General features: G+C 54.1%; 1 protein-coding gene across 1 annotated transcript; it reads right to left on the bottom strand.

Moving 5' to 3' along the window:
- Positions 1-7,787: 7,787 nt before the first annotated feature.
- Positions 7,788-8,903, bottom strand: LOC109737322 (probable pectinesterase 66). Its single transcript, XM_020296471.1, has 2 exons — positions 8,683-8,903; positions 7,788-8,601 (listed from the first exon to the last, which is right to left on the bottom strand). The coding sequence occupies exons 1-2, from the start codon at positions 8,901-8,903 to the stop codon at positions 7,788-7,790; spliced, it is 1,035 nt and encodes a 344-aa protein (XP_020152060.1).
- Positions 8,904-11,672: the final 2,769 nt, after the last annotated feature.

Here is an 11,672-nt window from a genome sequence, read left to right as displayed (position 1 = left end):
CGTTGTATTCCCTTTCGTCGGGTCTACACGGAGGGGATCTTGCTGTGGGTCTGGCCCGGATGTTGCTCCAAAGTGTTCCTAAGGGCTGACCTAACACAACCAGGTGGATAGGTCCACTGCTCAAAGCCCGTCCGTGCAAAGTCAAAGGGCTAGATGCCGTGGTCAAACGCTACAGGGTTAGGCGGGACGGGGGGCCTGGGGGGTAGCAATGCCACCCGAGCGTCGCACCGGGCCCCCATACATGCGGGGTGGTGTGGTGGCATGTCCGAAGAGGCGGCACGCATCTCCGGGGTGTGCCCCCCCTCACGAACGGCGATGACACGGTAGTAGACGTTCTGCGGTAACGATGCGGCGTGAATATTATTAAATACTCGGAGCGCGATAAAATCATGAGTTTTTTACACGACGCGGGCACATGTGCTGTAGGACTCATGGTAATTTTTCATAATTGTTCGTGATGGAGTAGTATCTGAACTATTCCCTCTATGCGGATTGCTCTTCGCGTGTCTACGACTGTGGCCGGCGGCCTCCGGGGGCTAGCATGCCGCCAAATCTTGCGTAGGCGGCCTCTCACAAGTCTGCAAGTGTTGTGGCGGGTGCAAACACCCGGCACGCGTCTCCGGGGTGTGCCCCCCTCACGGACGGCACCGCCGCCGGCACCTGGAGGGGGGAAACGGACGCGTCGGGTCTACACGGAGGGGATCTTGCTGTGGGTCTGGTCCGGATGTTGCTCCAAAGTGTTCCTATAGGCTCACCTAACACAACGGGGTGGATAGGTCCACTACTCAAAGCCCGTCCGTGCAAAGTCAAAGGGCTAGATTCCGTGGTCAAACGCTACAGGGTTTGGCGGGACGGGGGGCCTAGGGGGGTAGCAATGCCACCCGAGCGTCGCACCGGGCCCTCATACATGCGGGGTGGTGTGGTGGCATGTCCGAAGAGGCGGCACGCGTCTCCGGGGGTGCCCCCCCTCACGAACGGCGATGACACGGTAGTAGACGTTCTACGGTAACGATGCGGCGTGAATATTATTAAATACTCGGAGCGCGATAAAATCATGAGTTTTTTACACGACGCGGGCACATGTGCTGTAGGACTGATGGTAATTTTTCATAATTGTTCGTGATGGAGTAGTATCTGAACAATTCCCTCTATGCGGATTGCTCTTCGCGTGTCTACGACTGTGGCCGGCGGCCTCCGGGGGCTAGCATGCCGCCAAATCTTGCGTAGGCGGCCTCTCACAAGTCTGGAAGTGTTGTGGCGGGTGCAAACGCCTGGCACACGTCTCCGGGGTGTGGCCCCCCACACGGACGGCGCCGCCGCCGGCACCTGGAGGGGGGAAACGGACGCGTCGGGTCTACACGGAGGGGATCTTGCTGTGGGTCTGGCCCGGATGTTGCTCCAAAGTGTTCCTATGGGCTCACCTAACACAACCGGGTGGATAGGTCCACTGCTAAAAGCCCGTCCGTGCAAAGTCAAAGGGCTAGATGCCGTGGTCAAACGCTACAGGGTTAGGCGGGACGGGGGGCCTGGGGGGGTAGCAATGCCACCCGAGCGTCGCACCGGGCCCCCATACATGCGGGGTGGTGTGGTGGCATGTCCGAAGAGGCGGCACGCATCTCCGGGGTGTGCCCCCCCTCACGAACGGCGATGACACGGTAGTAGACGTTCTGCGGTAACGATGCGGCGTGAATATTATTAAATACTCGGAGCGCGATAAAATCATGAGTTTTTTACACGACGCGGGCACATGTGCTGTAGGACTGATGGTAATTTTTCATAATTGTTCGTGATGGAGTAGTATCTGAACTATTCCCTCTATGCGGATTGCTCTTCGCGTGTCTACGACTGTGGCCGGCGGCCTCCGGGGGCTAGCATGCCGCCAAATCTTGCGTAGGCGGCCTCTCACAAGTCTGGAAGTGTTGTGGCGGGTGCAAACGCCCGGCACGCGTCTCCAGGGTGTGCCCCCCCTCACGGACGGCACCGCCGCCGGCACCTGGAGGGGGGAAACGGACGCGTCGGGTCTACACGGAGGGGATCTTGCTGTGGGTCTGGCCCGGATGTTGCTCCAAAGTGTTCCTATGGGCTCACCTAACACAACCGGGTGGATAGGTCCACTGCTCAAAGCCCGTCCGTGGAAAGTCAAAGGGCTAGATCCCGTGGTCAAACGCCATAGGGTTAGGCGGGACGGGTGCCCTGGGGGGTAGCAATGCCACCCGAGCGTCGCACCGGGCCCCCATACATGCGGGGTGGTGTGGTGGCATGTCCGAAGAGGCGGCACGTGTCTCCGGGGTGTGCCCCCCCTCACGAACGGCGATGACACGGTAGTAGACGTTCTGCGGTAACGATGCGGCGTGAATATTATTAAATACTCGGAGCGCGATAAAAGCATGAGTTTTTTACACGACGCGGGCACATGTGCTGTAGCATTGATGGTAATTTTTCATAATTGTTCGTGATGGAGTAGTATCTAAATAATGCCCTCTATACGGATTGCTCTTCGCGTGTCTACGACTGTGGCCGGCGGCCTCCGGGGGCTAGCATGCCGCCAAATCTTGCGTAGGCGGCCTCTCACAAGTCTGGAAGTGTTGTGGCGGGTGCAAACGCCCGACACGCGTCTCCGGGGTGTGCCCCCCTCACGGACGGCGCCGCCGCCGGCACCTGGAGGGGGGAAACGGACTTGTCGGGTCTACACGGAGGGGATCTTGCTGTGGGTCTGGCCCGGATGTTGCTCCAAAGTGTTCCTATGGGCTCACCTAACACAACCGGGTGGATAGGTCCACTGCTCAAAGCCCGTCCGTGCAAAGTCAAAGGGCTAGATGCCGTGGTCAAACGCTACAGGGTTAGGCGGGACGGGGGGCCTGGGGGGGTAGCAATGCCACCCGAGCGTCGCACCGGGCCCCCATACATGCGGGCTGGTGTGGTGGCATGTCCGAAGAGGCGGCACGCGTCTCCGGGGTGTGCCCCCCCTCACGAACGGCGATGACACGGTAGTAGACGTTCTGCGGTAACGATGCGGCGTGAATATTATTAAATACTCGGAGCGCGATAAAATCATGAGTTTTTTACACGACGCGGGCACATGTGCTGTAGGACTGATGGTAATTTTTCATAATTGTTCGTGATGGAGTAGTATCTCAATAATTCCCTCTATGCGGATTGCTCTTCGCGTGTCTACGACTGTGGCCGGCGGCCTCCGGGGGCTAGCATGCCGCCAAATCTTGCGTAGGTGGCCTCTCACAAGTCTGGAAGTGTTGTGGCGGGTGCAAACGTCCGACACACGTCTCCGGGGTGTGCCCCCCTCACGGACGGCGCCGCCGCCGGCACCTGGAGGGGGGAAACGGAAGCGTCGGGTCTACACGGAGGGGATCTTGCTGTGGGTCTGGCCCAGATGTTGCTCCAAAGTGTTCCTATGGGTTGACCTAACACAACTGGGTGGATAGGTCCACTACTCAAAGCCCGTCCGTGCAAAGTCAAAGGGCTAGATTCCGTGGTCAAACGCTACAGGGTTTGGCGGGACGGGGGGCCTGGGGGGGTAGCAATGCCACCCGAGCGTCGCACCGGGCCCTCATACATGCGGGGTGGTGTGGTGGCATGTCCGAAGAGGCGGCACGCGTCTCCGGGGGGTGCCCCCCCTCACGAACGGCGATGACACGGTAGTAGACGTTCTACGGTAACGATGCGGCGTGAATATTATTAAATACTCGGAGCGCGATAAAATCATGAGTTTTTTTACACGACGCGGGCACATGTGCTGTAGGACTGATGGTAATTTTTCATAATTGTTCGTGATGGAGTAGTATCTGAACAATTCCCTCTATGCGGATTGCTCTTTGCGTGTCTACGACTGTGGCCGGCGGCCTCCGGGGGCTAGCATGCCGCCAAATGTTGCGTAGGCGGCCTCTCACAAGTATGGAAGTGTTGTGGCGGGTGCAAACGCCCGGCACGCGTCTCCGGGGTGTGCCCCCCCTCACAGACGACGCCGCCGCCGGCACCTGGAGGGGGGAAACGGACGCGTCGGGTCTACACGGAGGGGATCTTGCTGTGGGTCTGGCCCGGATGTTGCTCCGAAGTGTTCCTATGGGCTCACCTAACACAACCGGGTGGATAGGTCAACTGCTCAAAGCCCGTCCGTGCAAAGTCAAAGGGCTAGATCCCGTGGTCAAACGCTATAGGGTTAGGCGGGACGGGTGCCCTGGGGGGTAGCAATGCCACCCGAGCGTCGCACCGGGCCCCCATACATGCGGGGTGGTGTGGTGGCATGTCCGAAGAGGCGGCACGTGTCTCCGGGGTGTGCCCCCCCTCACGAACGGCGATGACACGGTAGTAGACGTTCTGCGGTAACGATGCGGCGTGAATATTATTAAATACTCGGAGCGCGATAAAATCATGAGTTTTTTACATGACGCGGGCACATGTGCTGTAGGACTGATGGTAATTTTTCATAATTGTTCGTGATGGAGTAGTATCTGAACAATTCCCTCTATGCGTATTGCTCTTCGCGTGTCTACGACTGTGGCCGGCGGCCTCCGGGGGCTAGCATGCCGCCAAATATTGCGTAGGCGTCCTCTCACAAGTCTGGAAGTGTTGTGGCGGGTGCAAACGCCCGACACGCGTCTCCGGGGTGTGCCCCCCTCACGGACGGCGGCGCCGCCGGCACCTGGAGGGGGGAAACGGACGCGTCGGGTCTACACGGAGGGGATCTTGCTGTGGGTCTGACCCGGATGTTGCTCCAAAGTGTTCCTATGGGCTGACCTAACACAACCGGGTGGATAGGTCCACTGCTCAAAGCCTGTCCGTGCAAAGTCAAAGGGCTAGATCCCGTGGTCAAACGCTACAGGGTTAGGCGGGACGGGGGCCCTGGGGGAGGGGGGTAGCAATGCCACCCGAGCGTCGCACCGGGCCCCCATACATGCGGGGTGGTGTGGTGGCATGTCCGAAGATGCGGCACGCGTCTCCGGGGTGTGCCCCCCCCCCCACGAACGGCGATGACACGGTAGTAGACGTTCTGCGGTCACGATGCGGCGTGAATATTATTAAATACTCGGAGCGCGCTAAAATCATGAGTTTTTTACACGACGCGGGCACATGTGTTGTAGGACTGATGGTAATTTTTCTTAATTGTTCATGATGGAGTAGTATCTGAACAATTCACTCTACGCAGATTGCTCTTCGCGTGTCTACGACTGTGGCCGGCGGCCTCCGGGGGCTAGCATGCCGCCAAATGTTGCGTAGGCGGCCTCTCACAAGTCTGGAAGTGTTGTGGCGGGTGCAAACGCCCGGCACGCGTCTCCGGGGTGTGCCCCCCCTCACGGACGGCACCGCCGCCGGCACCTGGAGGGGGGAAACGGACGCGTCGGGTCTACACGGAGGGGATCTTGCTGTGGGTCTGGCCCGGATGTTGCTCCAAAGTGTTCCTATGGGCTCACCTAACACAACCGGGTGGATAGGTCCACTGCTCAAAGCCCGTCCGTGGGAAGTCAAAGGGCTAGATCCCGTGGTCAAACGCTATAGGGTTAGGCGGGACGGGTGCCCTGGGGGGTAGCAATGCCACCCGAGCGTCGCACCGGCCCCCCATACATGCGGGGTGGTGTGGTGGCATGTCCGAAGAGGCGGCACGCGTCTCCGGGGTGTGCCCCCCCTCACGAACGGCGATGACACGGTAGTAGACGTTCTGCGGTAACGATGCGGCGTGAATATTATTAAATACTCGGAGCGCGCTAAAATCATGAGTTTTTTACACGACGCGGGCACATGTGCTGTAGGACTGATGGTAATTTTTCTTAATTGTTCATGATGGAGTAGTATCTGAACAATTCCCTCTACGCAGATTGCTCTTCGCGTGTCTACGACTGTGGCCGGCGGCCTCCGGGGGCTAGCATGCCGCCAAATGTTGCGTAGGCGGCCTCTCACAAGTCTGGAAGTGTTGTGGCGGGGGCAAACGCCCGGCACGCGTCTCCGGGGTGTGCCCCCCTCACGGACGGCGCCGCCGCCGGCACCTGGAGGGGGGAAACGGACGTGTCGGGTCTACACGGAGGGGATCTTGCTGTGGCTCTGGCCCGGATGTTGCTCCAAAGTGTTCCTATGGGCTGACCTACCACAACCGGGTGGATAGGTCCACTGCTCAAAGCCCGTCGTTGCAAAGTCAAAGGGCTAGATCCCGTGGTCAAATGCTACAAGGTTAGGCGGGACGGGGGCCCGGGGGGGGGGGGGGTTAGCAATGCCACCCGAGCGTCGCACCGGGCCCCCATACATGCGGGGTGGTGTGGTGGCATGTCCGAAAAGTCGACACGCGTCTCTGGGGTTTGGCCCCCTTCAAGTGACGGCGGCACTGCCTTGCGTGCAGGGGGGCACACCGCGGAGCCCCAAGACGGGCGTCTACGCATGCCTGAACACTTTCACATATGCATCGGGACCCATGCGATGTTTCGGTGACATAGCTACACCCCGAATCCCCCCACCAACCAGAATTCCCTCCGTGTCGACAGTTTCCCCCCTCCATGACACGGCGATGGCGACGTTCGTAACGGGGGGCAATCGATATACCATCGGGGTACTTTTTTTAGATAACGCATAATTATCTTATGGAAAAACAAAAATTAAAATAAAGTAAAAATAAAAAAATAAAGTAAAATAAATGTATGCCGACGGCAAGGCCGTCGGCATATCTGTGCACACACGGAGATGCAGTCCCACGGATCGATGACATGGCATGGCACACGGATCGATGACGTGGCAGAGCGGCCTATGCCGACGGCTATGCCGTAGGCATACCTTTGCCATAGATAGTATAAAGCAAAATTAAAAATAAAACTAAATAAATATATGCTGACGGCAAGGCCGTCGGCATAGCTGCGCACACGGATCGATGACGTGGCAGAGGGGCATGGGCCAGGTCTATGCCGACGGCTATGCCGTAGGCATACCTCTGCCATAGATATGCCGACGGCCGCCGTTACCTCCCGTCGGCGTAGTTTCAACGCCGTCAAACGGTCAGCGCTGACTGGGTAGGTGGGCCCGGGCTATGCTGACGGCCGCGCCTATGCCGACGGTCCCCGTAGGCATATCTCGAGCGGTCCCGACGCCATGTCTATGCCGACGGCCCCGTCGGCATAGATGGATGTATGCCGACGGCTTTTCTATGCCTACGGCCTGTCCTTCGCCGTCGGCATAGGTTCATCTGTGCCGACGGGGGCCGTCGGCATAGATGAGGCCGTCGGCGCAAGCAGTTATTCTGGTAGTGAGTAGCTCGCGATGACCATGGCTTAATTTGTCGTGGTAGCCTCATGCTTTATACCGCATGTCCCTTCTGTGGATATGGCGGAAATAATGGCTATTCGCAATGGCTTACTACATGGCAGCGAAGATTTGGTACAGCTCACTAATCCTCGAATCTGATAGTTTGGTTGCTGCCGATGCACTAAATCAGGAGGAGTATTTAGGAGCGGAAGTGGTTGTGGTTTTGGAATGCAAATAACTGGTGCTAAACTTGTCCGTGTCTGAAGTTATAAAATGGTCCCGTGAGGATAATGGAGCAGCGGATAGCATTGCAAAATTTTTCCATAGTAGTAAATCTTCTAAAGCTGGGGATTGTTCAATCCCCCGGATTTTATTTCTCACTTTACTGTAAATGACCTTTCTATTGTTTGAGAAATAAAGAAAAAAGAAGGCCCGGCCCCTTCCTCTCTAGACCGCGCGCAAGGTGAAATGAGTGTAAGCTCGCAATTCATCCTGCTATTTCCTATGCTATATGTGTGCAGCCAGCTACTCGTGATCCGATCAATCCCCGGCTATGGCTGCTTGCTTAGCCAACCGTCGTCGATGAAGCTCATGTCCACGAACTTCTTCACCTCTGCCTTGCTGAGATGCTTCTCCCATGGCACTCTCCTGGCCATGTCTGACCCGGGGCCGGTGCACCCAACCTCTGCGAACATGATATCGTTAGTATTATTGCCGGCGTACCACGGAGCCCACCCCTGCGGAACGACGACGCTGGACATGTTCACGTGGTAGTAGACGACCGTGGCATATTTGTTCCACGCGCGTCCGAGGTACTGGCGCCCGGTGCCTCGGAGCTCCCCGCCCTTGAACACAAAACCGCCGGGGTCGCCGGCGTGGCGCCTCGCGTGCGCCGTCACCCACCCGGCATGGCGGCGGCCGTACCGCGAGGGTATGTTGGACACAAGGGTGCAGCCGTCGTAGATGGACCGGGCGTAGCCGAAGATGAAGTCGACGCCGCCCTTGATGAAGCATTCACGGAAGTAGTGCCGGCCGGTGTTGTCGCAGAGCGTGTCCTCAAAGCCGTTGAAGGCGCAGCGGTGGAAGGCGATTCGGTCACCGCCGACCAGCGCCGCGAGCGCTTGGGTGACGTGGCTTTTGTTGACGCGGTTGTGCGTGTTGGTGAAGATGACGTCCCGGGCAACGAAGTCGTCCGCGTAGACACTGAAGGTGGCGGTCTCGTGCGTCAGCATCGCATCGGCGCCGCGGCGCATCAGGCCGTCGGTGCTGCCGTGGGCGTGGTCGTCGAAGTAGATTTCCGTGCTGGAGTGGCCCTCCCCTTCCAGCAAGATGTAGCCTTTCGCCTTTGGGATGGTCACCTTCTCCCTGCATGCACCACGTATACCATCATAACCATACTTGCTTACCACATCTTGAAGCAATACCGAACTGTGTAGCAAGACGTACCTGTAGCCCCCTGCCCGGACGTGGATCCTGACCCACTGGCGGTTGCCGTCCGGGACGAGGTTCACCGCCGACTGAATGCTCCTGAAATCTCCTCCCCCTTTACTGTCCACGGTGATGGTCCTCGACACCGGCACAGACGCAGAGCTCAACGCCGGCCACCGGAGCAGCAGCACGAGCACGAGCACGAGCACGACCGAACTAACAGTACGGTGGCACTCCATTGTTCCTACTCACGTATCTTGGTCGTTTTGCTATGTGGAGGACAGTAATCGATCCCACCAGGCGCATACGAATCCCGTACGTATTAATACAGCCCTTTTTTCACCGTTTGGCTGGTGATTATATACGCCTTAAGGTACTACCTCTAAATGAGTACTATGAAAGGAAAACTCCATGCAAAAAAATATATGAAGGGAAACATTACTGTATAATTTTCTGTGCTGGCAGGTATTAATTTTTTTAGAACAAGGTATTAATTTATTTTTATCATATGGGAATATATCTATTGAGTATTGTATAAAGTATAAACATGGCGATATTTTATTAAGAAAATGCATGGCAATGCGATGAGAAATCGGTGGTTTCAATTTATCTCAAAGCAGCTCCATTTAGAAATGAAGGTTTCGAAGAAAAAAAATCAAGCTACCACTTGCTGGATAGATTTTTTTTTGTTCTTCCATTCATTCTCGAGCCATTTCCGATCTTGTCGGACACGACGGATTCACCGTCGAACTTGTACAGTGTCTTCATGCCTAGAAGCCCTTGTCACGGTGTAGCTACTTGTCTTCATCTTGGGGAACAAGGGGAGTGGGGCATCACTAACTTGTAAATCCAGACAAAGGCACAAGGGATACGCGACTAGCAAACCAGTGTCCTATAGAGAATGGGAAAGTGTGTAAGGTAGGTGGTAATTAAGACACAACCAGTGTCGTACTGCTGTCATGACATCAATTGCAGTGACGAAGCATGAAGAGACAAAGGGGGAGTGAACGCATATTTGTGATCGCGGGGAGAACATATGGTGGTGACGATAACTATGGATCTAAAGTGGAAGGAAGAGGATGAGAAGTGGGAGGAGAATATGAATTTGACATGTTTTAAGAATGAAAATGCATGGTTACCGGGAGGATGTATTTGTGGTTGTTCACTGAGAGAATGTGTTTTGGTTGAAGGGACTAGATCATGTCGTATGATAGTGTTATGTCAGTCCCACACGAGACACAACACAAATAATGTGGTGCTTAGACCTGGACATGTCATTTTTTTTACACGAGGGCCATCTTTCTCTAGTATGTTTGGCCCTATCATCCCTTATTATTGCTTCATATATGGAGATGTTGTTTCCCATATGGGGTACATCTTTCTCTAGTTTGTCCGATCTCATCATGCCTTTTGTTTGCTTCTAGCATTCAGTTCCATGCTCTCCCTTTTTTGCGAATAGTTCCATGCTCTGCCTTGATTCCAACCATCCTTTTCCACTATAGCTTCTCCTATCTGTCAGCCACCACAGTCCTGCGCTCTCTGGTATTTATGGCCATGCTATCAACTAACACTACCTTCCCTTGGTGTGAACTCGTTAAAGTGAGACGAGAAAGTTCCAGCGATGAGATCAAGTTGACGTGATTAAGCTATAGTAAGACAAGTTTGTAGTTGAGGAATGCACATCTTATATGGCGAGTGACGTGACCAAGTCTGAGTAACACGTTGCACGTCTCGATGACCGAGACAGGCCTATAAAAAAGCATCTCAAATACTAAAATATATGTACATGTTCTAAATTTGCTTAGAGTGTCACAGAAATTATGTGGTTTAAAGTGCGCCATCTCACTCTAAACAACTCAATCTAGAGCCGATTGGGAAACAAACCTCCTAGTATTCAAAATATATAATCAATTGTCTTTGTAAGATAAGCACAAACAACCTCTAATTAATATTGACCACTACAAGAAATATATTAATCCATGATGGATTTTCAGTTACGTTCTCAGACACTGTCATAAATTGGCCTAAATTTGTGAAGGTTTTTCGATTTTTCATCTTGCACATATCAAATGTGGACTCAGGGGGGCCATTTGTTAATGATTTTTATGAGGAAATTGTCGCGGATTAGTATTACCACCGGACAGGCCATGTCATGATAAAGCAACTAAGGCCAGCCCAATAAAGATTTATTCTTTTCCTTTTTCTATTTCTGTCTTTCAGTAAAAACTATAAACCAACACAGTCTTGTAGATAATATTATCTTTTCAAAACTATAAAAAGTTTTGTTTAAAATCACAAAAATATGAATAATATATGAAAATGTCTGTTATAATTTAAAGACTCTGCCAGATCTGAAGAAATTTGACTTAAATCAAATGAGAACTTCTATTAATTTGAGAAGGGAGAGCACACAGTTTTCCCTCTTTTCACACTTTTTGTGCCATTTGCACACACAAGTGAGCAGGGAGCAAGAAGACCCGGACCTCTCTAGGCCTGATAAATGTTGATGTTGCAACGTTAAGGGTTGGGCGTTTTGGCACATTTGAGGCAGTGTGCCGTGATAAGAGTGGCACCTTCTTGCAGCATCGGTAGTTGTGTTCAGTAGCATTGAAGATCCTACAACACTCGAGACTTTGGCAATGAGAGAAGCTTTGGCGCTTGCAGATGATCTTGGTATTCAGAGGATTTTTGTAGCATCGGATGGCAAGGCGGTTGTTGAAGCCATCAAGGGCGGAAGCTATGAACATTTTGGTGCTTGCGCATGAAATAATAGACCGTTCTGCTGCTTTTATTTCTTGTAGTTTTAATCATGAGTTTCGAACCTCGAATGTCAAGGCTCATAATCTTGAAAAACATGCTTTTGCTTTAGGGGTTTGGGGTTAGGACAACCCAGTTTCGTCTCTGTGAATATTGTGAGGACGTAGTAAAGATTGCATGTTTGCCTCAGAAAAATGTCTGCAACTACTCTTGATCCGATCCCCGGCTATGGCTGCTTGGCTAGCCAACCG

Source organism: Aegilops tauschii, chromosome 2, assembly GCF_002575655.3.
Source record: "Aegilops tauschii subsp. strangulata cultivar AL8/78 chromosome 2, Aet v6.0, whole genome shotgun sequence".
NCBI lineage: Eukaryota > Viridiplantae > Streptophyta > Magnoliopsida > Poales > Poaceae > Aegilops > Aegilops tauschii.
This window is presented reverse-complemented; position numbering and strand designations above follow the sequence as displayed.